Source organism: Oncorhynchus tshawytscha, linkage group LG15, assembly GCF_018296145.1.
Source record: "Oncorhynchus tshawytscha isolate Ot180627B linkage group LG15, Otsh_v2.0, whole genome shotgun sequence".
Classification (NCBI taxonomy): domain Eukaryota; kingdom Metazoa; phylum Chordata; class Actinopteri; order Salmoniformes; family Salmonidae; genus Oncorhynchus; species Oncorhynchus tshawytscha.
Window position 1 is genome coordinate 26,407,988 of NC_056443.1, and position 26,612 is coordinate 26,434,599.

At 44.8% G+C, this 26,612-nt stretch overlaps 1 protein-coding gene across 1 annotated transcript in view; it reads right to left on the reverse strand.

Annotated features, from left to right (window-relative positions):
- Positions 1–1,569: 1,569 nt before the first annotated feature.
- dennd4c (DENN/MADD domain containing 4C) overlaps positions 1,570–26,612 on the reverse strand; it is a 63,815-nt gene continuing 38,772 nt past the window's right edge. The window contains exons 13-34 of the mRNA XM_042298387.1: positions 23,778–23,923; positions 23,323–23,361; positions 22,798–22,931; positions 22,506–22,638; positions 18,066–18,272; positions 17,691–17,819; positions 14,790–14,937; positions 14,329–14,460; positions 13,870–13,995; positions 13,574–13,717; positions 12,268–13,388; positions 11,763–11,967; positions 11,387–11,478; positions 10,945–11,120; positions 9,641–9,832; positions 7,060–7,243; positions 5,563–5,673; positions 5,135–5,272; positions 4,767–4,884; positions 4,382–4,535; positions 4,180–4,244; positions 1,570–3,957 (exon numbers count right to left, since the gene is read on the reverse strand). Coding sequence (XP_042154321.1) covers positions 3,821–3,957; positions 4,180–4,244; positions 4,382–4,535; positions 4,767–4,884; positions 5,135–5,272; positions 5,563–5,673; positions 7,060–7,243; positions 9,641–9,832; positions 10,945–11,120; positions 11,387–11,478; positions 11,763–11,967; positions 12,268–13,388; positions 13,574–13,717; positions 13,870–13,995; positions 14,329–14,460; positions 14,790–14,937; positions 17,691–17,819; positions 18,066–18,272; positions 22,506–22,638; positions 22,798–22,931; positions 23,323–23,361; positions 23,778–23,923 — 4,031 coding nt within the window. The 3' untranslated portion in view covers positions 1,570–3,820. The remainder of the gene's footprint in view (positions 3,958–4,179; positions 4,245–4,381; positions 4,536–4,766; positions 4,885–5,134; positions 5,273–5,562; positions 5,674–7,059; positions 7,244–9,640; positions 9,833–10,944; positions 11,121–11,386; positions 11,479–11,762; positions 11,968–12,267; positions 13,389–13,573; positions 13,718–13,869; positions 13,996–14,328; positions 14,461–14,789; positions 14,938–17,690; positions 17,820–18,065; positions 18,273–22,505; positions 22,639–22,797; positions 22,932–23,322; positions 23,362–23,777; positions 23,924–26,612) is intronic.

Below are 26,612 nucleotides of genomic sequence, written 5' to 3' on the forward strand. Positions count from 1 at the left end.
CCAACAAGTGCTCAGCATATGTGGGAACTCCTTCAAGACTGTGCAAAGCTGTCATAAAGGCAAAGGGTGGCTACTTTAAAGAAAAGAAAATATATTTGGATTTGTTTAACACTTTGGTTACTACATGATTGCATATGTTTTTCATAATTTTGATGTCTTCTCTGTTATTCTTAAATGTAAACAGTAAACATAAAAACCCTTGAATGATTAGGTGTGTCCAAACTTTTGACTGGTACTATATGTGTGTCTGCATCAGGAGATAAAGCGGGTTCCACATATGTCCTTCTTACACAAACTGCATGTGCCAATGGGCCAATAAACAGTTTCTCAGGGACTGAAATAGCTAAAGCACTGTTTTGCAGCGTAGCCTCTTTTAGATACATCTATTTTATTAGATTGTTAACTTTAGCATACTAGTAACATATTTAGCTTTACAGTTTCTAGGAAGTTTTGAAAAGACAGATCTCATCTTTTATGGAATAGAAGAATAGTCAGGATTAGACAAAACATTTTGTGGTTGCATGTAGGATATAAAGCTTGAAAAAGCTTACATTTTCCCCTAAAAAAATTGTACTGTACTTATATTTCTATTAGTTTACATCAGGGAAAGGGTCAGGGAAGAAGAGGGATGGTGAACAGTAGATTACACAGTATTTGGTTTGACACACAGGTCAAAGGTTATTCCAAACTTTGGTGGCTTTCGTGTAGTTGGGTGTGTCACTGTGACGAAGTACACTGATGAATTCTTACCTTGGAGTAAGAGATGATTTAGGTTGCTTTAGACCACACTTAAGTATGTTGGTGATTCCCCTTCCAGAAGACTGTTTTTTTGTTTGATCACTATCAGTATGAGCGAACAAGACAATGGTTCAGAAAAAGCTTTCCAAAGTGTTTTTCCTGCATCAGGCGTCATCTGTTCATTGGTTAATAATAGGTTAGCCGACCTGCAAAGTAAGCACTTCGAAAACAGTTGGTGTTCTTTCGTACTTTACAGTGCAAATGACTGATACGTAAGACCACGAAAATAAACTTGAGGGTAGTGAGAGAGGAAGTAGGAGAGATTAAGACGTAGATAAACTATAAAAAAACATGCTATAAATGTTTTTCTTGCAGTCATGAGATATGAAATATTATTCTAATCTCAGCCCACTCAAATTTGTTTCCATCTATCTGACAGGTGTGGCATGTCAAGAAGCTGATTAAACAGCATAATCATTACACAGGTGCACCTTGTGCTGGGGCCAAGGAAAGGACACTAAAATCCATAGATTAGGGCCAGATGAAATAATTAAAATTGACTGATTTCCTTATGAACTGTAACTCAGTAAAATCTTTGAAATTGTTGAATGCTGTTTTTATATTTTTGTTCAGTATATGTATTTGTATCATTTATTTGTACATATTGTTAGTATTTTAAAATCATTCATTCATAACTAAAGTTACTTTTCCAGAACTGTGTTGGTGTTTTGGTGGCAAGATGTACTCCCTTAATGCCATGTTGAAGAGTGGGTTTGTAATAGTCTCCAAACCAATGCAGTGACTAATGCAAATAAATCACTAGATGCAGGGTTCGTTTTGAATCAGGTCACAACTAATTTATTGAGGCACAATAGTGTATAGACATTCACATCAATTCCACAGGACAGTAGAGGGTCCGTTTAACCATTTTGAATAGAACGGTCTTTCTGTACATCCTCTGGCGAGCATATCATCATAAGCTCTTAGCCAACAGGAAAAGCTCAAATGTACAATGCCACATATGGTGGGATCACTTCAATATAAGAAGTTAGTCAAACGTATCACACCACTGTGTGATTGGACTGATACATGTTCTGTAGTCCATATGTTACCATATCATAATAACAAATCGTTGGAATTAGGTTTATTTTAGGTTTCCTGTAAGTTTTAGATCCTCATCCCATTTACTGATTTGGAAAGAAATGGTGAAATAAATGTTCATCGGTGGTAATGTTTGATGTTTAAACCTTTAAAATGTTGGAACAGAGGATAACAATTGTGGTTAAATCATGTACTAATCTAAGCAGGGCAATCTGGACAATGAACAGTATATTCACACGTCTATATATTCACCCATTGTCCTACAATGCGGTGTGTAGAGCCGTTGTAGGAGTTATGATACTTTCTGGAATGTAATTTGGGTCCGCATTCTTAAAGCATCTTAAGAGTGCTGATCTAGGATCGACACTTCTATTCATAGGCTCTTAAAGCATCTTAGAGTGCTGATCTAGGATCAACACTTCTATTCATAGGCGCTGGGCACATCTCTCCTGTTTGAATACACTATAGCGCGTTGGTTTTAATGAGTCCTTTACGTTCTGTGTAGTCTCTTCCGCTCTTCTTTGTCAAAATTGATATTCCATTCACAATCAATGGAAAACAAGAGACGTGACAACATGAATTAAGGCAGACCACACTAATATGTAAACCTTAAAAGCTAGCTTGTCCAAAGAAAACTGTATTTGCCATAACTACAATGCTTCATGATGCTTTCCAAGGGAGATGTACTAATCTATATAGTCTGGTTTATGATTAAGGAGTGACCCAAGCATGTACACAAGCAGATTTTTTATCACATGAATGCATATTTTGGCATATTTTACCATAATCGTTTTAACTGTACGTTGCAGTTAAAAATGAAATTGTTAAAAACAAACAAACACATTGGACTGACTGACTGGTCAACAGGTACCGCAGTAACTTACCATGGTTTCTTTTCATGTGAGAGAACAGCTCTCGTCTCTTGCTTAAGGCATGGAGCGATGGCAGGAGAAGGAAAGAGCTGCACGTTAGTGGTTTGGCATCTCAGTTCCCTTCCAATTCACGCTTACGTTTGATGTCTAGCCACAAAATGTCTGGAACATTCAAGGTTTTTGGGTATACTATCTCTCCTATTGGGATGTCAATATTGTAAGAATCCAAACTCATATAGTTCTTGCTTTTCTTTAAGACACAAGTGCAGGGTTCTGGAATGTTCTCTAACTGATCTTGACTGACTGTCTGCGGCAGCCTCAATACGCCCTTACCCAACACTTATTCACACACAAACAAGAGAAAAGTACTCCTCAAAAATAAATTGCATCGAGAGAAACACCCACAATGACAATAACATTAGTTTATAAGACTGAATCTGGAGAAATTATCAAGGCACCAATATTCCTCCTCGTTTTGAAAAAAAGGCAACCCCGGTTTTCAAATTTCGCCCATTTAGAAAAATATGTACAAAAAAGACAACCAATGGACTGGTAAAGTTACCGTTTCTAAAAGTGCACATCAATGACAGTGACGATCAGTATTCTGTCCATGGGTGAATGGCCTCCTAGGTTACTACAAGGTGGTTCTAGAGGTCACCGTGGGGCTACAGGACAGTAGGACAGAGCTGGAACAAGGTCACACACAGGACTGGGCAGTGAGATACACACTTCACTCGCTCTACAACATCGATAAAGAAACACACCATTTCATAAAGAACAAGTCTCTCTACCGCACCCTCCAGAATATTCACATAAATAACTATTTGAGTTACAAATCGGCCTGCGGGAAGAGCTACAATAGGCAGGAGAAAAAACATCAACAATAGGGCCTTTCCGGATAGGGATAAAAAAAAGTACCATCTTTGGGCGATAGGAGAGGTGTAAAAATGATCTGTCCAAGATTCTCCCTTACACCCTGACCCACCACTACCCATCAAGTTTCTTTCCCGTTTTCCCTCTGTCTCCTCTCTGCTCCTCTCCACGGCGTGAGTGAGGGCCACAGGTGGAGCACTTCTCAGACCGTCCAGTAGAGGGCAGCGGTGGCAAGGTCAGATGACTGGAGCTCCAAAGCACTTGAGGCACCACTGGACATTGCTGTTGGGTGGCCGGTCAATCTTGTGCAGAGCCTTGAGCTGCTCTGTGCTCAGACCATCAAAGGCCTGGCGGTATTCACGGTCAAAGGCCTCTGTTGGAAACACAGGAGGGAAGAATATCCAATCAGAACATGATAGAAACCTGGAAATAGAATTCTTTTTTTTATTATACATAGCTTATCAAACTCAGGATAGAAAAGCTCATAGTAGCTGTGGTAACTATAGCAGTCACAACAACAGTGGTTGATTGGAATTACCCAAATCCCAGTCTTGGTTTAAAGAGAGTGGTTGGGTTATGAAAACAGTTCACTCACCGACGTCAATGTTCTCCCGTCCCAATGCCACAAGCGCCAGGAAGAGGATCTCCCTATAGATACCCCTGATAAAGAGACAGATCGATTGATTCATGAATAGATCAAAACAGTACAGACAGACACCAACAGAGAACATTGACAAATGCAATGCTTTCGTCTCACAAAATGGATCACCCAAAACCATAAGCTTCAGAGGACGTACCTTTGGCGTTTGACCTCTGGGTGCCGCTTGACCTCTCGGAGGAGCAGATTGATGGGGCCGTATACATCGTTCGTCTGGATGCTGCGGACGATGCTGTTGAGGAAGGTCCGTGTCTCCTGATGGTCCGTGGGGGCCAGGGTGGCCTTCTTCTCCACTGGGGAACAACAGATGAGTCATTACTCATTACATTCACTGTTCAATACATTAGAATAATGTATGTCATGGGTATAGATATTTTTAATAGCAGATATCCTGTCCATTAATGAATATGGCCAAAAATACATCACACACGCAGACAGAGACCCAGAGAGAGAATGCACAGTGTTCTGAGGATGATTGCTTGATCAGACGTAAGAGCTCTCGCTCTCTGTCTCTCTGTACTCACGCAGGGTCCTCCAGCTCTGGTAGAGGGGATCGCCAGGCTCCTGGTGCAGGTTGATGTTGTCCCACAGCAGCTGCACATACACCTGTTTACTGTCCTGGGACAGGGAGGTCTGGGGGAGCTGCAAACATGGTGAATAAAAAAATACAGACAAACACAGTCATCTTCTGTTACCCTACTTGAACAGTGCTCCGGCGTGATCATAAGTAGAGAGAGAAATGTTCCTATCTGCATGAGATTGACCACTAGTCTATTGTTACAGTACTCTCATGTGGAGAGGAGTAGTGTGTGTGTGTGTGTGTGTGTGTGTGTGTGTGTGTGTGTGTGTGTGTGTGTGTGGGTGTGTGCGGGTGCTCTGCATGGTCATGTACCTGTACTCCATTGTTGCAGTGTTCTGAGGTGAGGATGAGGCCAGGCAGGTAGCTGGGCAGGTCCAGACGACAGAAATAAAACACCAGGTTCCAGAAGATGATGGGGTGTTGACTCAGGAATTTATGGGTGTAGATCACCTGGTTGTGAATTAAACAGTGCTCAAAAGGGGTACTACAGCTTATTGTTCAAATATGTCAAGTCACTGGGATGATGGAAACCGCAAAAGCAAGGTTGAAAACTGACCAGATCATCTGCTAAATGACTTAAAAAAGTCAATGGGACACACATACAATAGCATCTTGACATCATTGACACATAAATAAGTCATAATTCATGTAACAATCTATGGGTTCCATTTTGCGGTCCTGTCTAGTTGAAATGTTGCATCTTTCTGAACATATTCTTAGGTCTGTTAAATGTGTATTACCTGGTCTCCCTCGTTCTCTAGTAGGGTCTCCAGTTCTTTGCGGAGGACCAGGGGGCTGAGGTAGGGCACAGACACTGGCATGGGGTCGGGCCGCTTTTGTCCCAGGCCATCCTGAGAGAGACACATACAGACGGCTTTAGGCAGTTGCGTAACTCCTTCTGACCATCCACACAAGATATAATTTGTCGGAAGGTGAATGGGCGCTCCAGTCTGAGGTCCTGAGCGCTCTGGAGCAGGTTTTCATCAAGGATCTCTATGTACTTTGCTCTTTTTCATCTTTCCATTCGATCCTGACTAGTCTCCCGGTCGCTGAAAAACATCCCCACAGCATGATACCGCCACCACTGTGCTTCACAGTAGGGATGGTGCAAGGTTTCCTCCAGACATGCCAGTTGGCATTTAGGCCAAAGAGTTCAATCTTGGTTTCATCAGCCCAGAGAATCTTGTGTCTCATGGTCCGAATCATTTAGGTGCCTTTTGGCAAACTCCAAGCGGGCTGTCATCTGCCTTTTTCTGAGGAGAGGCTTCCGTCTGGCCACTCTACCATAAAGGCCTGATTGGTGGAGTGCTGCAGAGATGGTTGTCCTTCTGGAACGTTCACCCATCTCCACAGAGGAAGTCTGGAGCTCTGCCAGAGTAACCATCGGGTTGTTGGTCACCTCCCTGACTAAGGCCCTTCTCCACCGATTGTTCAGTTTGGCCGGGCAGCTAGCTCTAGGAAGAGTCTTGGTAGTTCTAAACTTCTTCCATTTAAGAATGATGGAGGCCACTGGGTTCTTGGGGACCTTCCATGCTGTAGAAATGATTTGGTACCCTTCCCCAGATCTGTGCCTCGACACAATCCTGTCTCGGAAGTGCTACGGACAATTCCTTCGACCCCATGGCTTGGTTTTTGTTCTGACATGCACTGTCAACTGTGGGACCTTTTATATAGACAGGTGTGTGCCTTTCCAAATCATGTTGAATCAATTCAATTTACCACAGGTGGACTCCAATCAAGTTGTTGAAACATCAAGGATGATCAATGGAAACAGGATCCACCCGAGGTCAATTTTGAGTCTAATAGCAAAGGGTCTGAATACTAATGTTTTTTATTTTTAAAACATTTGCTAAAATGTCTAAAAACCTGTTTTGCTTTGCCATTCTGGGGTATTGTGTGTAGATTGATGAGGATTTTTTTAAATGTAATCCCTTTCAGAATAAAGCTGCAACAAAATGTGGAAAAAGTCAAGGGTTTGAATACTTTCCGAATGCACTGTAACTGCATGGTCAGTATAGATGCTGCAGGTTTAGAGTACCGGAAAATTACATTTCAATTAAAGTCCACAAACAGAAAGTCATTTTCGACTCAAAGATGAATTTCAATTGATACCCTGAATTGACTTTACTGAAATGTAATTGACTCAAGTCCTGGAAGTGGTAAGGATTGCAAGCACATTACTGGGACATTGTGAGGACATTATTGATACGTTATGAAAACATTCTAAGGACACTCACCACCTCTGTCAGGCTGCAGGGCAGGCTGGTGGTGGACACGCCGTGTCCGGGTTGTCTCTGGTAAGAGACCAGGCTCTGTAGTGGCCCGCCCACACTGTTACTGCGCGTCAGAGAAGTCCCCCGCTTCCCTGCCTGGTGTTCCAGCAAGCCCAGAGGGTCCGACTGAGCCGGCTCCGGCACCAAACTGACAAACACACAGAGGAGAGGGCAAATACAGAGACATAGGAACTTTAACAAACATTTACAGCAAGTGCGAGTCAAGTCGTCAGCTTGTGATGTTTCGGCTCTGACAGTTCAATTTAAAAGAGGAAGAAGTTAGCATCATTAGGATACACGTGATGCCCTTATAATAGTATCAAATATATTTAGAACTGGCCTCTTGAGTGGCGCAGTGGTCTAAGGCACTGGCTTGTAGTGCTAGCTGTGCCCACTAGAGATTCTGGGTTCGAGTACAGGCTCTGTCGTAGCCGGCCGTGACTGGGAGAACCATCGGGCGGTGCACAATTGGCCCAGTGTCGTCCAGGTTAGGGGAGGGTTTGGCCCGGCAGGGATGTCCTTGTTCCATCGGGGATTAGCGACTCCTGTGGTGGGCCGGGCGCAGTGCACGCTGACACGGTTGCCAGGAGTACGGTGTTTCCTCTGACACTCTGGTGCGGCTGGCTTCCGGGTTAAGTGGGTGTTGTTGTCAAGAAGCAGTGAAGCTTGGCTGGGTTGTGTTTCGGAGGATGCGCCTCTCCCATGTCCGTACGGGAGGTGCAGCGATGACACGAGACTAACTACCAAATGGATACCACAATATTGGGGAGAATTTTTTTTTTTTTAACACACACACAATATATATATTTAAACTCAGCAAAAAAAGAAACGTCCTCTTACTGTCAACTGCATTTATTTTCAGCAAACTTAACAAATATATAGATTGTAAATATTTGTATGAACATAAGATTCAACAACAGACATAAACTGAACAAGTTCCACAGACATGTGACTAACAGAAAGGGAATCACGTGTCCCTGAACAAAGGGGGGGGGGGCAAAATCAAAAGCCAGTAAGTATCTGGTGTGGCTACCAGCTGCCTTAAGTACTGCAGTGCATCTCCTCCTCATGGACTGCACCAGATTTGTCAGTGAGATGTTACCCCACTCTTTCACCAAGGCACCTGCAAGTTCCTGGACATTTCTGGGGGGGAATGGCCCTAACCCTTCGATCCAACAAGTCCCAGACGTGCTCAATGGGATTGAGATTCGGGCTCTTCACTGACAATCCTGTCTTGCAGGAAATCAGCCATACTGCTCCTTTTGTGCGTGGTGGCATTACTGGAAGGCCAGGACAGGATGAGTCTGCAGGAAGGGTACCACATGAGGGAGGAGGATGTCTTCCCTGTAACGCACAGCGTTGATTGCCTGCAATGACAACAAGCTCAGTCCGATGATGCTGTGACAAACCGCCCCAGACCATGACTGACCCTACACCTCCAAATCGATCTCGCTCCAGAGTACAGGCCTTAATGTAACGCTCATTCCTTCGACGATAAATGCGAATCCGACCATCACCCCTGGTGAGACAAAACCCTGACTCGTCAGTGAAGAGCACTTTTTGCCAGTCCTGTCTAGTCCAGCGACGGTGGGTTTGTGCCCATAGGGGGCATTATTGCCGGTGATGTCTAGTGAGGACCTGCCTTGCGATAGGCCTTCAAGCCCTCTGTCCAGCCTCTCTCAGCCTATTGCGGACAGTCTGAGCAATGACGGAGGGATTGTGCGTTCCTGGTGTAACTCGGGTAGTTGTTGTTGCCATCCTGTACCTGTCCCGCAGGTGTGATGTTCAGATGATCCTGCTTAGGTGTTGTTAAACGTGGTCTGTCACTGCGAGGACGATCAGCTGTCCGTCCTGTCTCCCTGTAGCGCTGTCTTAGGCGTCTCACTGTACGGACATTGCAATGTATTGCCCTGGCCACATCTGCAGTCCTCATGCCTCCTTTTAGCATGCCTAAGGCACATTCACGCATATGATCAGGGACCCTGGGCATCTTTCTTTTGGTGTTTTTCAGAGTCAGTAGAAAGGCCTCTTTAGTGTCCTAAGTTTTCATGACTGTGACCTTAATTGCCTACCGTCTGTAAGCTGTTCGTGTCTTAACGACCGTTCCACAGGTGCATGTTCATTATTTGTTTGTGGTTCATTGAACAAGCATGGGAAACAGTGTTTAAACCCATTACAATGAAGATCTGTGAAGTTATTTGGATTTTTACGAATTTTCTTTGAAAGACAGGGTCCTGAAAAAGGGACATTTCTTTTTTGCTGAGTTTATATATAGAACTAAACCAAGATACTTCATCTGTGTTCTTTTCAATGGGAGCAAATTAAGCACAGTGGGCAGAGCCAAGAACAAGCTAACGAGTCCCTATTGGCGCATTCCAACATGCATTTGCATATTTCTGTTAGGGAACGTCTGCAGAATGTAGGCCCAGTTGCATTTCCTCTCCTCACCAGATTTATACATCTGGTGAAACATCTGGGTTCTTGTTCTACCTGTGTTAGTATAGTCACTAAGTCATTCATGAGACAGGCATTTCTGTGAACAGACCTCTTGTGAGTGGCGGTTTGGCTGGCCGGGGCCTCCCCTGGGTCCTCAGAGGAGGATTCTGGGAAGCTGATGAGGTCCGGGGGCGGGGTGTCTGCTGCACCCCCAACCCCGAGCACGGTGGAGTCTGTAGTTGTGGGCTGGTGGCTGGCGCTGTGGATACTGTCTCCTGATGCACTGGGCTTCAGGTAGAACCTGTAGGGGAGATCAACACTTTGAAACAGAATAGAGCATACACAACTATCCAGCCATATACAGTACTGTGAAAAAGTATTTTCCCCATTTATAGTCGTCTCTATTTTTAATATTTTTATACTGAATACGATCAGATCTTCAACCAAAACCTAATTTTAGATAAAGGGAACCAACAATTATACTTATTTAATTAATTTCATAAACAAAGTTATGCAACATGCAATGGCCCTGTGTGAAAAAGTAATTGCCCCCTTCTACTCAATAACTGGTTGTGCCGCCTTTAGCTGCAATGACTGCAACCAAACACTTCCTGTAGTTGTTGATCAGTCTTTCACGTGGCTGTGGAGGAATTTTTGCCGACTAGTCCACGCAGAACTGCTTTAACTCAGCGACATTTGTGGGTTTTCAAGTATGAACTACTCGTTTCAAGTCCTTCCACATCTCTATTGGGATTAGGTCTGGACCTTGACTAGGCCATTCCAAAACTTCAACTTTTTAGCCATTTTTATGTCGACTTGATAGTGTGTTTCGAATCATTTTCTTGCTGCATGACCCAGCTGCGCTTCAGCTCAGATGGATGGCCTGACATTCTCCTTTAGAATTCTCTGATATAGAACTGTGAATTCTGCTCTGTAAATGGAAGTCATCCAGGTCCTGAGGCAGCAAAGCATCTCCAAACCATCACACCACCACCACCACCATGCTGGACCATTGGTATAAGGTTCTTAGTGTGGAATGCGGTGTTTGATTTGTCAGGCATAACGGGACCCATGTGGTCCAAAAAGTTATACTTTTGGCTCATCTGTCCATAGAACATTCTTCCAAGAGTCTTGATGATCATCCAGGTGCTTCCAGATGCTTTTTGGCAAACCTGAGTCAACTTATAGTCATTTACAACATTAACAGTGTCTACACTGAATTTCTGATCAATTTGATGTTATTTTAATGGACAAAATATGTGCTTTTCTTTCAAAAACAAGGACATTTCTAAGTGACACCAAACTTTTGAACGGTTGTGTATATAAAACACAGGGAAATCACTGGGTTTTAAACCGGAAAAATGTACTATTAAACGGATCTATTCAACGATCAACAAATCCACAGACACCCACGCTGTGTTGGTGCGCAGGTCGTGGAACTCGACGTGGAGCAGAGGCAGAAAGGCGGCGCGGCAGAAAGGACAGGTAGTGTTGAGGTTGGAGTCGTCTGCCGTCCAGCCCGCCATGATCTCCTCGTCGTACACCAGACACTCACAGGACCGACACAGGGAGCAGCTGGACATCAGCACCTAGGAACACCCGGAAACGCACACACACACACACACACACACACACACAGAAACATTACAGATGCACCTGGCATAGGCTACTTGAGGCTCCCTGGCTAGATAACAGCAAACTCATGTTATGGATAGCAAGATGTCACAGTCTAAAATGACTCTCTAGCTCCTATGTATGTACTGCCAGGTTATTAAAGCACTTGTACTCACTCTTTGACTCGGTGAGACAGTATGTTGAGTACTGTAGCCAGTAATTGTGAGTATGATATTCTCACCTCTAGGGCACAGTTTTGGTAGATACTTGAGGAGCTGGTGTGGTGGGAGCCTTGATCAGAGTCTGGACCTCTCCCTGGCCGTCCTGGAGTCACTACACAGAGTATACAGTCACTCACTTCTACACTCAGTTTTCAACCATACACAAGTCTACATATTTTTTGTGTGTTTACTGTGCGCGCAGAGGTAACGTTGCGACTGTTTATACGGGTAACGTTGCGACTGTGTATACAGGTAACGTTGTTTGTCTCTGCATGCATATATAGGAGTATGTGAGTATATGCCTACATACTTTTGTATTTATATAAGCTGTGTGTGTGTGTGTGTGTGTGTGTGTGTGTGTGTGTGTGTGTGTGTGTGTGTGTGCGTGCGTCTTACGTGTGGAGTGAGGTCCTCTCCCTGTGTCACTGCTGCTACTGCTGCTGGCCAGGCTGGTGCTGCTCTGTGTCAGTCCGTTGGACACCAGGCCTTGGGTTGGCCCTCTGTGGGTGGGACTGTCCCCTCCTCCACCCCCTGACAGCATGGACTCATCCAGCCCGGCAGGGAAACTATCCCTATCCCTGTAGCCCGGGGCCAGCTCATCCTGGGGAGAGGGGGGAAATTAGAAAAAATTCAAACTTCCAAACGATTGTGAATCTTCATATTATTCCCATGTACAACATTGAATGCATTCTGCAATATGATTTGCGAGGTGAAACTGAAATGAGAAGCTCTGCTTGAATAATGAAAGTCGTACATCATTTTTCTGTATATAATGGTGTTTGACCGTGTGGTATCTATATCATCCGGCTGTTGCAGGTTATTTTTGTGCAATTAATTACCATTTTACGGTTATTTCTTAGTTAATCTATGTATGTATGTTCTGCAGTCCATCCCCGCTCACCTCGTCATCGGAGTAGGAATAGGCTGAGGCCACAGCCCCCCACACTTTGCTGGCCAGGTTCCCTGCCTGCTTCATGCCTGACTTCAACACGTCCATCTTGGGACCAGAGAGCAGGGTGTCCATCTTCATGCCTGAGATGGAGTTGATGACCGAGCCCAGCGAGCCATTTTGCGATGACCTCACCAGCGCAGTCAGTGACGACCTCGGGCTGGCCACAACACCGCGGCTCCTGGTGGCCATAACGGCGAAGGTCTTGGAGCGCGTGACAGCAGCAGGGCTGCGTTTGGGCGTCGAGTCCCCGCTTGAACCCCCTGGGTGTTTGACAGGGGGCACAGGGAGGCTGGACCTCCGTTCTAGAGCTTGCTTAACTGGGGCAGTGTCCGGGGAAGAGTCCCCTCCCTGCCCCCCCTGCTGGAACTCCATACTGGAGGACTTGGGGCCCAGTGGGCTTCGCAGGCTCATGTACATCTCAATCTCGTCTGCCAGGTTTCGGGACACCACGGCGGGCAGGGAGTGCGGCAGCTCCTGGCTGGTTACGGAGGCCAACTCTTCGTGCTCTGAGACCAGCAGGGAGAGGGGATCAGCCCCCACATCCACCTCCTTCATCTCCAGGGTTGGCAGAGAGCTATCACCCCTCCCCCCTGAATCTCCTTCCTCTTCCAACTTCAGTCCCATCTCATCCTCCCCGTCCATTCTCTCCTCCTCTTTCCCTAGCCCCTCCTCCAATGGGGTTGGGTCCATTACAGGACCCTCCTCCTCTGACAGTTTCCCCAGCATCGGACAACGCCCCTCCTCTGACTCCAACTCCTTAAAAAGGGCCTTGGATGGTGGATTTGTAGGTGGTTGGGTGGTGCCACACCCAGAAAGGGCATCGGCGAGGATTCGGGCATCGGCACCCATGCGTCTCGCGATGTGGTCCACACCATTTTTCTCCATCAGCATGCCGGCACGACTCTCAACGCTGAAGCTGCAGCTGCGCTCCGAGAAGGCCTTCTGGCGCTGGCCCTGCCCCTGAACTGCAGGCCCCGCCTCCCCAGAGCCACCCGGGGCTGTAGACTCACCCTCCTCCGGCAGAGAGACATTCTCGCTCTGGCTGCGCAGAGAGAACAGCTTCCCTGGGGCTGGTGGTAGAGAGGAACACAGAAGCATGCCTTCAATTCTGGGGACCTTTTTCTGTCCGGAAGTTTACTCAAATAAACCACCCCCCCAGAGTTCAGTGATATTGCAGACGTTACCCTTAATATCAAATGTGTCAACCTCAGATTGAGATTAGGTTTATAAGTTTGGGTCTGCTCCGGTCACTTACCAGTTTCTCCTCTCTTCATGGCAGTATCGAAGCTCCCTCCTGTGGACAGCTTGACGATGCTGGGGACATGTGGGATGGCTTCAACAGGGCTGGTGGGCTCCGCTACGACCACAGAACTGTCCACCGAGCCAGCTATGTCCCCACCTGAAGAGACATTATCCCACATCAAGTGAACATTTTTATTTTATTAATTTTTGCTGATAGAAAATCCTGAATAAAAATGCATGCTCAACCTGCAGATGCATTCTTCTAGATTAGACTGGCGTATATATTTTGGAAATGCCTGATTTGGTTACCATTGTGCTGTGCTTTGGGCTTGCTGCGGTGATCCACATCGACAAGAGGGGCTGCTGATGGAGCCAAATCCACTTGCACCTGATGCAGCTCATCTTTAGAGCCGTAGCCCTGGTCAGACTGACCTCCTGTGGGACACAAACATACTGTTGTCATCTACCCAGTCCCTTCAGATCTGTGCATATCTAAGGAGTTGGGGCTCGGAGCTATAGGCTAGTACCTAGGGGTTAGGGGCTAGCAGCGAGGGGCTGGGCAAAGTTGTGTGAGTGGCCTGGTCCAGTGTTTCCAGGCTGCAGCCTACCTGTGCTGCAGCCTACCTGTGCTGCAGCCTACCTGTGCTGCAGCCTACCTGTGCTGCAGCCTACCTGTGCTGCAGCCTACCTGTGCTGCAGCCTACCTGTGCTGCAGCCTACCTGTGCTGCAGCCTACCTGTGCTGCAGCCTACCTGTGCTGCAGCCTACCTGTGCTGCAGTGGTTGTCTGTGGCGTCTCCTATGATGAGGCTGCGTGCAAACAGCGTGTGATCCTCTCCGTTCACCTCACTGGAGTGGTCTGCACTCCCGTGGCTCAGCAGGTCGCTGCTCACCGACACCACTACAGACAGAGAACAAGCCTACATCACTTCCTGTGTCCCAGATCAGAGTTTTAGGTGAGTAAGGTAAAAGGGAGCTACTGCCCTTTACCATGTAGTAGTTATACAATGAAACAAAGCAATACAACCTGTACAGTATAATACTGTATTATTGTGAATCGACTTTACTGTCCTACAATCAAGCAATGATTCATTACATTGCATCGTTAAAATGGATTTAAAACATTTAGAAAGAAATATGAATTTGGTGCAAAACCTGTTGTGATTCTACTCCAACCTAAGTGAAGGACACTCTCCCATGCTCTGTCCCTGTAGTGTTCTGACACCTCACCTGTCGTGATGATGGTGGGTCCTTTTGTGGCGGGCATCCGGTGGAGTGCCTGTTTAAATTGGGCCACAGTGCGCACCACGTTGCGAACCTTGGCCCACATGAAGAGACCGCTGCGGTTCCAACTTGGCCAGGGGCCTTCCAGAACAGCCTGGAGGAAAGAGCAGATTGCAAGTTAACATGGACCTGCTTTGAATTTCGGTATTTGTATGAGCTAGTTTAAAGTGCCCTAATCTTAAATGTTTGCAGATATATAAGGTATAAGCAATATGGTGGAATCTCCACCACTAAACATCTTAAAGGGATAGTTCGATATTTTGGTAATGAAGCCCTTTATCTACTTCCTCAGAGCCTGATGAACTAGCAGATACCATTTTTATGTCTCTGTGTCCAGTATGAAGGTAGCATGCCAATGTTTCCTGTAGACTTCCAGTCATTGCGCTAACGCTAGTTAGTATTATCTCACAAAACTACTGCAAACTTCCTTCATACACAAAAATGGTGTCCATGAATTCATCACTCTCGGGAAATTGCCCAAATCTATCCCTTCAACCCTATCCACACCAAACACTGAAGGGTCAAAGGAGATGGGGCAGGGAGCTAATTGGACTGTATGTACATGTAACTGCCAAAATAAAGGAAACACGTGAGTAAATGAGGCATACAAAGTATATTGAAAGCAGGTGCCTCCAGACAGGTATGGTTCCTAAGTAATTAACATCCCATTATGCTTAGGGCCAAGTATACAAATACCCAGTTGCCCATTATGTTGGCAATATATATATATAACAAAAGTTGATGGTTGCTGATAATGGGCCTCTGTACGACGATGTAGATATTCCATTTAAAAAATCTGCCATTTCCAGCTACAATAGTCATTTACAACAATAACAATGTCTACACTGTATTTCTGATCAATTTGATGTTATTTTATTGGACAAAAAATATGCTTTTCTTTCAAAAACAAGGACATTTCTAAGTGACCAAACTTTTTAACAGTAGTGTATACATACAGTGCCTTGCGAAAGTATTCGGCCCCCTTGAACTTTGCGACCTTTTGCCACATTTCAGGCTTCAAACATAAAGATATAAAACTGTATTTTTTTGTGAAGAATCAACAAGTGGGACACAATCATGAAGTGGAACGACATTTATTGGATATTTCAAACTTTTTTAACAAATCAAAAACTGAAAAATTGGGCATGCAAAATTATTCAGCCCCTTTACTTTCAGTGCAGCAAACTCTCCAGAAGTTCAGTGAGGATCTCTGAATGATCCAATGTTGACCTAAATGACTAATGATGATAAATACAATCCACCTGTGTGTAATCAAGTCTCCGTATAAATGCACCTGCACTGTGATAGTCTCAGAGGTCCGTTAAAAGCGCAGAGAGCATCATGAAGAACAAGGAACACACCAGGCAGGTCCGAGATACTATTGTGAAGAAGTTTAAAGCCGGATTTGGATACAAAAAGATTTCCCAAGCTTTAAACATCCCAAGGAGCACTGTGCAAGCAATAATATTGAAATGGAAGGAGTATCAGCCCACTGCAAATCTACCAAGACCTGGCCGTCCCTCTAAACTTTCAGCTCATACAAGGAGAAGACTGATCAGAGATGCAGCCAAGAGGCCCATGATCACTCTGGATGAACTGCAGAGATCTACAGCTGAGGTGGGAGACTCTGTCCATAGGACAACAATCAGTCGTGTATTGCACAAATCTGGCCTTTATGGAAGAGTGGCAAGAAGAAAGCCATTTCTTAAAGATATCCATAAAAAGTGTTGTTTAAAGTTTGCCACAAGCCACCTGGGAGACACAACAAACATGTGGAAGAAGGTGCTCTGGTCAGATGAAACCAAAATTGAACTTTTTGGCAACAATGCAAAACGTTATGTTTGCCGTAAAAGCAACACAGCTCATCACCCTGAACACACCATCCCCACTGTCAAACATGGTGGTGGCAGCATCATGGTTTGGGCCTGCTTTTCTTCAGCAGGGACAGGGAAGATGGTTAAAATTGATGGGAAGATGGATGGAGCCAAATACAGGACCATTCTGGAAGAAAACCTGATGGAGTCTGCAAAAGACCTGAGACTGGGACAGAGATTTTTCTTCCAACAAGACAATGATCCAAAACATAAAGCAAAATCTACAATGGAATGGTTCAAAAATTAACATATCCAGGTGTTAGAATGGCCAAGTCAAAGTCCAGACCTGAATCCAATCGAGAATCTGTGGAAAGAACTGAAAACTGCTGTTCACAAATGCTCTCCATCCAACCTCACTGAGCTTGAGCTGTTTGGCAAGGAGGAATGGGAAAAAATGTCACTCTCGATGTGCAAAACTGATAGAGACATACCCCAAGCGACTTACAGCTGTAATCGCAGCAAAAGGTGGCGCTACAAAGTATTAACTTAAGGGGGCTGAATAATTTTGCACGCCCAATTTTTCAGTTTTTGATTTGTTAAAAAAGTTTGAAATATCCAATAAATGTCGTTCCACTTCATGATTGTGTCCCACTTGTTGTTGATTCTTCACAAAAAAATACAGTTTTATATCTTTATGTTTGAAGCCTGAAATGTGGCAAAAGGTCGCAAAGTTCAAGGGGGCCGAATACTTTCGCAAGGCACTGTACATGTCTCTGTCACCAGATCTCAACCCAATTGAACACTTAAAGGAGATTCTGGAGCGGCGACAGCGTTTTCTACCACCAACAAAACACCAAATTATGGAATTTCTCGTGGAAGAATGATGTCGCATCTCTCCAATAAAGTTCCAGACACTTGTAGAATCTGTAACAAGGCGCATTGAAGCCGTTCTGGCCCGATTAAGACACTTTGTTGGCTTTCCCTTTATTTTGGCAGTTACCTGTAAGTGTATGGGCTGGTTAAAGTAACCCACCTTGTTGTAGTAGCCATAGGTGATTGCGTTAGGGTGCACCCCTGCCTTCTTCATCTCCACCAGAACACGGACGGCCATGACCGGCTGACCGTACAAACCACACAGCTGCATCACTACACGGTAACACACCTACAGAGGGAGAGATGGTGGCTAATAATAACAACCTAATAGCTACAGTAGACTTCCACTGTAGTCGTTACCCCTGTAGTGGAAATGATGGCACTCGCGCGCACACACACACACACACACACACACACACACACACACACACACACGTTAACATTGACAAACACACCCCCTTACATACCAATCCCCACACCATCCCCACAACCAAAACCCCACAACCCAACCCTACCGCAACTCCCCTCCCTTCACCTCATCCAGGACCTCCACCTCAGACGTCCTCATCTTGAGCAGGACGTTGTAGGCCTGCTGCATGGCCCAGCTCTTTGACTGGACCAGCCTCACCCCCACGGGCAGACAGATGAACCACAGACTGTAGCAGTGGCTGAACAGACACTTGGCCCACAGCGGAGGGTCGGAGTAGAAGCGCTTGGCCATCTTGTAGGCCAGCTTGATCTCCTGCAGAGGGGCATTTCTGTTCAGTTTAAATTAGCTTTATTTAATGGGGGTGGGAGACATGAATACAATTGAATGATTATGTGTGATTCCAGATGATTTTAAGTTTATTATTATCTTGTGCTATTTCCTCATGGTCAGAGTTGGGAGGAGAGTGTGTGACTGTGCACGTTCCTAATGGTGAACCTTCCTTCCCTGCCTCCGTACAACAATGGCCTAATAATACTGCATGTGGCCTTCTGAGGAGTCTTTCAAGCGCCACAGAAATATTAACACCCACATACTGACACCCACCACGCACCATGTTTGTGGTATGTGTGTGAATATAAAAATGTGTGGTGCATATTATGGAATCTATTTATATAATTAGATTAGTAAAAATAAATGTTTTGTAATACCCATGGTATACGGTCTAACATACCACGGCTTTCAGCCAAATCGAATCACCCAGTTTATATTATGTAATCTATTTATTTTCAAGGTACTTTTTAGGTCTTCTACATGTAGCCAGACAAGCGCTACACATACACAGCAAACAGTTTTGTCTGACCTGGAAAAATATATTGGCCTCCCACAAAAGCAGAGGATGACAAAACAACAAGAATCACAAGACAAAATAAGCTTGTTTCCTGGGAGGTCTATTATTCTAAAAACAGGTCACAGTGACCCCCTTTCCCCTCCCCCAAAACACACACACCCCCTCTTCCATCTCTGTCCAAAGTAAGCTGGTTGTCTGTACTTGGCCTAGACAAAACTCAAAGAGCAGCAGCGTTATAGCCCAGAGTCTGCTATTCTGCTCGGCCCTATTGTAAATAAGTTGCTGCTGATGACAGTGGTGAGTGACTTCTTTTTATTGGAACCAGCCTGTGTACCATTCCAGAAGGAGAATGGTTGTCCAAAATGGCACCATATTCCCTACATAGTGCACACTACCCTGTAGGCCCTGGTGAAAAGTACAGTACTATATAGGGAACAGGGTGCCATTTGGAACACCAGGTGAGAGAATGACTCAGCAGCCGACAGCGTCCATGGCAGGCAACGTTATTCCACGATTGGGGAATTGGTCATGTGGTCAGGGAAGTAGACAGGACACAGTGAGTAAAACTAAAATGATCAGGACAATGTTGTTGACAAAGATGGCGCTGCAGTGAATTGTAGCAGTTTTACGGGCTCCTGAGCAATTCTGCTTTTTCCCCCCTTTTTTTTAACATAATGTCTCCGCCATAATTTCCTATGACCAAAAACAGCATCTGGACATGAGAACAGCTTCGAGGCACGCAACACTGAACCATGCATGAGAGCCCCAGCTGATCAGAACAGTGTGATCTCGCTTTCCAGAGCCGATGTGAGTAAGACCTTTAAACAGGTTAACATTCGCAAGGTCCACGGGGTCAGACAGAATACCAGGACACGTACTCAGAGCATGCGCTGACTAGCTGGCAAGTGTCTTCACTCACCTGGTCTGTAATACCAATTTGTTTCAAGCAGACCACCATAGTCCTCGTGCCAAGAATACCAAGGTAATCTGCCTAAATGACTATCGCCCCTTAGCACTCGCATCATCAGCCACACTGACCATCAACACATGGGCCCCTCGGGGGTGTGCAATTCATCCCCTCCTGTACTCCTTGTTCAACCAGGACTGCGTGGTCTCTGACGACACAACAGTGGTAGGACTGATCACCGACGACGATGAGGCAGCCTATAGGGAAGAGGTCAGAGACCTGGCATCGATGGGGCTGTAGTTGAGCGGGTCAAGAGCTTCAAGTTCCCCGGTGTCTACACCCACTTAGGAGGTTGAAAAGGTTTGACATTGGCCCTCAAATCTTAAAAAACGTCTACAGCTGTACTGCCATCCAGGACCTCTATATCAGGCGGTGTAAAAGGAATGCCTGAAAAAGTTAAAAACTCCAACCACCCAAGCCATAGACTGTTCTCTCTGCTTCCGCATGGCAAGTGGTACCGGCACATCAATCCCGACACAAACAGGCTCCTGAGCAGCTTCGATCCCCATGCCATAAGACTGCTAAATAGCTAACTAAATACACCACATGACCAAAAACATGTGGACACCTGCTCATCGAACATATAATTCCAAAATCATGGGCATTTAATACGGAGTTGGTCCCCCCCTTTGCTGCAATAACAGCCTCCACTCTTCTGGGAAGTCTTTCCACTAGATGTTGGAACATTGCTGCGGGGACTTGCTTCCATTCAGCCACAAGAGCATAAGTGAGGTCGGGCACTGATGTTGGGCGGTTAGGCCTGGCTCACAATCGGCGTTCCAATTTATCCCAAAGATGTTAGATGGGATTGAGGTCAGGGCTCTGTGCAGGCCAATCAAGTTCTTCCACACCTATCTCAAAAAAACATTTCTGTATGGACATCCATTTTCTGCATGGGGGCATTGTCATGCTGAAACAGGAAAGGGTCTTCCCAAACTGTTGCCACAAACTTGGAACCACAGAATGGTCTAGAATGTCATTGTATGCTGTAGCGCTAAGATTTCCCTTCACTGGAACTAAGGAGCCTAGCCTGAACCACGAAAAACAGCCCCATTATTCCTCCTTAACCAAACTTCACAGTTGGCACTATGCATTGGGGCAGGTAGCTTTCGACTGGGATCCGCCAAACCAAGATTTGTCCATCGGATTGCCAGATGGTGAAGCGTGAGTCACCACACCAGAGAACACATTTCCACTGCTCCAGAGTCCAATTGCGGCAAGCTTTACACCACTCCAGATGACGCTTGGCATTGCGCATGGTGATCTTAGCCTTGTGTGTGACTGCTCAGCCAAGGAATCCCATTTCATGAAGCTCCCAACGAACAGTTCTTGTGCTGACGTTGCTTCCAGAGGCAGTTTAGAACTTGGTAGTGAATGCTGCGTGCTACAGTACTCGGCAGTGCCGTACCGTTGAGCTTGTGTGGCCTACCACTTCGCAGCTGAGCCATTGTTGCTCCTAGACATTTCCACTTCCCAGTAACAACACTTAGTTGACCGGGGTAGCTCTAGCAGAGTATAAATTCAACGAACTGACTTGATCCTATGACGGTGCCACTTTGAAAGTCATTGAGCTCTTCAGTACGGGCCAATCTACTGCCAATGTTTGTCTATGGAGATTGCATGGCTGTGTGCTCGATTTTATACACCTGTCAGCAACGAGTGGCTGAAATAGTCAAATCCATTAATTTGAAGGGGTGTCCACGTGTGTGTGTGTGTGTATATATATATATATATATATATTATAGTGTAGCTAAGAAAATGGCTACACGGACTATCTGAGTAAACCTTTGCATTTGAATTTTGCACGGTCTCTATCGTCACTCACAGGGCTCTACGCACACGGATACTCCAACATAAATACAAACACTCACTCCATAATTTGCACACACACACACACACATTTATACTGACTCTACAAACTGACTCTACAAACACTCCCTCACATACAATCATCATATACACTGCTGCTACTCTGTTTATCATATATCCTGATGTCTAGTCACCATAGCCCTATACATATCTACCTCTATCGATCCAGTACCCCTACACATTGTAAATATGGTACTGGAACTGACCCTGTGTATAGTATGCTTATTTACTTTATCGTGTTCTTATTTTTATATCTTGTGTTTTTGTTCTACCTTGCTATTTTTAGTATTAGATTGTTATTGATTATTGTATTTTAGGGGTTAGAACTTGCAAGAAACGCACTGACATTAAAAATGGAAACACACCCTACCGCACACATTTTGCACTAACTCTCCTGCACTGACTATGAGCACACACTGGATTACCCACACACACAATACGCCCACACACACACTTTCACACTCACCACGTACGCTCTGCTACGGTTTTACCCATCCTGTTGCCTAGTAACTTTACCTCTAACTATATGTACATACCCATCTCAATTTCCTCATACCACTGCACATCGACTCGATACTGGTACGTCCTGTATATAGACATGTTATTTTCACTCTTTATTGTTATTCACTGTGTATGTATTCCTCATGTTTCTATTTTATCTCTAACTCTACATTGTTGGTAAAGGACACGTAAGTAAGCATTTCACGGTCAGTCTACACCTGTTGTTTTTCAAAGCGAATAAAACATACTGTACCAGAATTAGCCCGTTACACCTGATCCTCTGGTTGACCGGTTATGTTATTGTACACATCATTGCATCTACCCCATGGTCCTGCCACTGTGCATGTGCGCGCGCGTGTACCTGCTTGGTCCTCTTGGCCAGCAGTGCAGGGCTGCTGGACAGGCTGGCCCCTGGTGTACTGCTCCTCAGCGCTGGTATCACCTCTTTGGGACGGTCAAACAGGTCCATACGCAACCGAGGGAAACTCTTATAACTAACAGTGAGAGAAAGGAGAAAAAAAAACACCAGAGGTATGAGAGTAAAACTAATGCAGACTGAGCCAGACGTCCACTGTAAAACACTACCGGTCTCACTGGTGTTATTGCGCTGTCAATGTGTTGGTGGTGCAGCATTGTACTGGGGGGTAGCTCACCTGTAGCGGGTAGGGGGATCAGATTCGTCCTCGGTGGTGGGAGGTTCTGGGGGCATGACGAAGACTGTATGCTCACTCCTCTGTGATTCGTCTAGTTCCATGAGCTTAATGTCCTCCGAGGACTCACCCTCCACCTATGGAAAGGAAAACATGTTCTCAGTGTCAGCGCACATAGCCATACATACACAGACAAGCCTCCCGAGTGGGTACGGTGTTTCCTCCGACACATTGGTGCGGCTGGCTTCCGGGTTAAGTGGGCATTGTGTCAAGAAGCAGTGCAGCTTGATTGGGTTGTTTTTCAGAGGATGCATGGCTCTCGACTGTCGCCTCTCCTGAGTCCATATGGGAGTTGCAGTGATGAGACAATTGGGGAGAAAAAGGGGTAAAAATTAAATAGAAGACAATCTATAAATAAAAACACAGACAAATCAAAATCACTAAAACCATTCTTCTAATGCATAAAAATGAGAGACTCTAGTTGGAAAAGGAGATGTGTTAAAACTTGATTAGGGTCCGAGGATTTACCTTAGTGCCTTTGTCGTTCCCTTTATCAGAGGGAAATAGCTGCAGGAGGAATAAAGTAAAAGAACAGATTAAATCAGAGGAAAATGAGCCTTCCTCCATCAGTCTCTCCTGGAGGAATGTTACGACTGAGGCACCAATAAAACACATTTAAAAAAGCGCTACAGAAATCGGGTTCGAAAATTGACATTGCTCTTGGGCCATGTTCTTGTCTAGCAGGGTTTGGGGGGGAAATTCCAATTCAAAAATCTAAAAGTGAAGTTTATTTTCAAAGATTCATTTTCAATGAATTAATTGATGTTCAATTCACTTCCTGGCTTGATGGGTGTTATAATGGAATTGGCCAACCCAGCAGGCAAAGCATAAAAAAATGGCAAGCAGTTTTAGCTGCAGGGAATATGTACAGTTGATATGAAACTGACCCCCCACACGGACTCCTGTTGCTTTATAATGCTCACCTTCTCAATGCAGTCGTCGAAGAAGGCAAGGCCTGTATCCTTGTCGCTGACGAATGTGCACTCCTCGATGAAGCGTATAAAGATCTGAGTCTTGGTCAGCTGCGAATAGAACTTCTGGTGGGCTCGCTCCCTGCTCTTTAGGAAACCTAGGAGAGGACAGAGAGCCAGGTCAATGGGCCTACCCCATAGGAAACCCTCAGTATAGATATGCCTGTTATGAACACTTGGAGCAGCAGATACTCTGTCTGGTTAGCACAGCTCCTGGATGACATTAAAACAATGTATAATGTACAGTACCAGTCAAAAGTTTGGACACAACTACTCATTCAAGGGTTTTTCTTTATTTTGACTATTTTCTACATTGTAGAATAATAGTGAAGGCATCAACACTATGAAATAACACATATGGAATCATGTAGCAAACAAAAAAACGAAATATATTTTATATTTGACATTCTTCAAACTAGCCACCCTTTGACTTGATGACAGCTTTGCACACTCTTGGCATTCTCTCAACCAGCTTCATGAGGAATGTTTATCCAACAGTCTTAAAGGAGTTCCCACATATGCAGAGTAGTTATTGGCTACTTTTCCTACACTCTGCAGACCAACTCATCCCAAACAATCTCCATTGGGTTGTGGTCAGGTGATTGTGGAGGTCAGGTCATCTGATGCAGCACTCCATCACTCTCCTTCTTGGTCAAATAGCCCTTACAGTCTGAAGGTGTGTTTTGGGTCATTGTCCTGTTGAAAAACAAATTATAGTCCCACTAAGCGCAAACCAGGTGGGGCAGAATATCGCTGCAGAATGCTGTGGCAGCCATGCTGGTTAAGTGTGCCTTGAATTTTAAATAAATCACTGATAAAGTCACCAGCAAAGCACTCCCACACCTCCTCCTCCATGTTTCATGCGGAGATCATGCAGAGATCATCCGTTCACCTACTCTGCGGCTCACAAAGACACGGCGGTTGGAAACAAACATCTCAAATTTGGTCCAAGCAGGTCTCTTCTTATTGCGGTCCTTTAGTAGTGGTTTCTTCGCAGCAATTCGACCATGAAGGCCGGATTCAGTCACTCTGAACAGTCAATGTTGAGATGTGTCTGCTACTTGAACTCGGAAGCATTTATTTGGGCTACAATTTCTGAGGCTGGTAACTAATGAACTTATTCTTTGCAGCAGAGGCAGCTCTGGGTCTTCCTTTCCTGTGGGGGTCCTGATGAGAACTAGTTTCATCATAGCATTTGATGGTTTTTGCGACTGCACTTGAAGAAACTTTCAAAGTTCTTGAAATTGACTGACCGGATTGACTGACCTTCATGTCTTAAAGTAATGATGGACTGTCGTTTATCATTGCTTATTTTAGCTGTAAAAATTAAGAAAAACCTTGTAATGAATAGGTGTCCAAATTTTTGACTGGTACTGTACATTGCGCAATAATAATACTTTGAGAAAGGTGTTAGATGCAAAAAATATAAATGATCATTTTACAGTTAAAAAAAAGAAGAAGTTTTTCCACTTTTTCTCCCCAATTTCCGTGATATCCAATTATGATCTTGTCTCATCGCTGCAACTCCCCAACGAGCTCGGGAGAGGCAAAGATCGAGTCATGCGTCCGCCGAAACATGAGCCACCAAGCCGCGCTTCTTAAAACCTCTTCGGGCTAGGGGGCAGTATTTTCAGATGAAAAGCGTGCCCAAAGTAAACTGCCTGCTACTCAGGCCCAGAAGCTAGGATATGCATATAATTGGTAGGTTTAGATAGAAAACACTCTAAAGTTTCTAAAACAGTTTGAATAATGTCTGTCAGTATAACAGAACTGATATGGCAGGTGAAAACCTGAGAAAAATCCATCCAGGAAAAAAATAATTGAGGTCACGCTCTTTTCAATGGGATTTCTACGGGGATCTAGAATTCTGGGGCACTTGCTTGCGGTTCATATTGCTTCCACTGGATGTCAGCAGTCTTTAGAAATTGGTTGATGTTTTTCCTTTGTGTAATGAAGTAGGGCAGTTCAGAACGAGGGTTGAGTGAAGTGTACTGTTTGTTAGAGGTGCGTGACCTGAAAGCACACTCCACTTTGTTTTTATCCGCTATTGAACGCAGTTTATCCCGTCTTAAATTTGATCGATTATTTACGTTAAAAAATACCTAAAGTTGCATTAGGAAAGTTGTTTGAAATGTTTGGAACAAGTTTGCAGGTAACTTATTAGATATTTTGTAGTCATGTTGCGCGAGTTGGAAACAATGTTTTTCTGGATCAAACGCGCCAAATAAATGGACATTTTGGAGATATAACGATGGAATTAATCAAACAAAAAGGACCATTTGTGATGTTTATGGGACATATTGGAGTGCCAACAAAAGAAGATCAAAGATATGAATTATATCGTTATTTCTGCATTTTGTGTCGCGCCTGACAAGTTGAAATATGAATGTCATGTGTTCGTTTGGTGGGGTGCTATCCTCAGATAATCACATGGTTTGCTTTCGCCGTAAAGGCTTTTTGAAATCTGACACATTGACTGGATTAACAACACGTGTAGCTTTAATTTGGTGTATTGCAAGTGTGATTTCATGAAAGTTTCATATTTATAGCAATTTAATTTGAATTTGGTGCTCTGCCATTTCACCGGATGTTGTTGAGGGGTTCTACTAGCGGAATGTCTAGCCGTAAGAACCGCTTGCTTAACCCGGAAGCCAGCTACATCAATATGTCGGAGGAAACATTGTTCAACTGACGACCGTATTCAGCTTGCAGGCGCCCGGCCCGCCACAAGGAGTCGCATGAGCCAAGTAAAAGTATTTTCTTAACTGTCCATTAGCACATTTTACG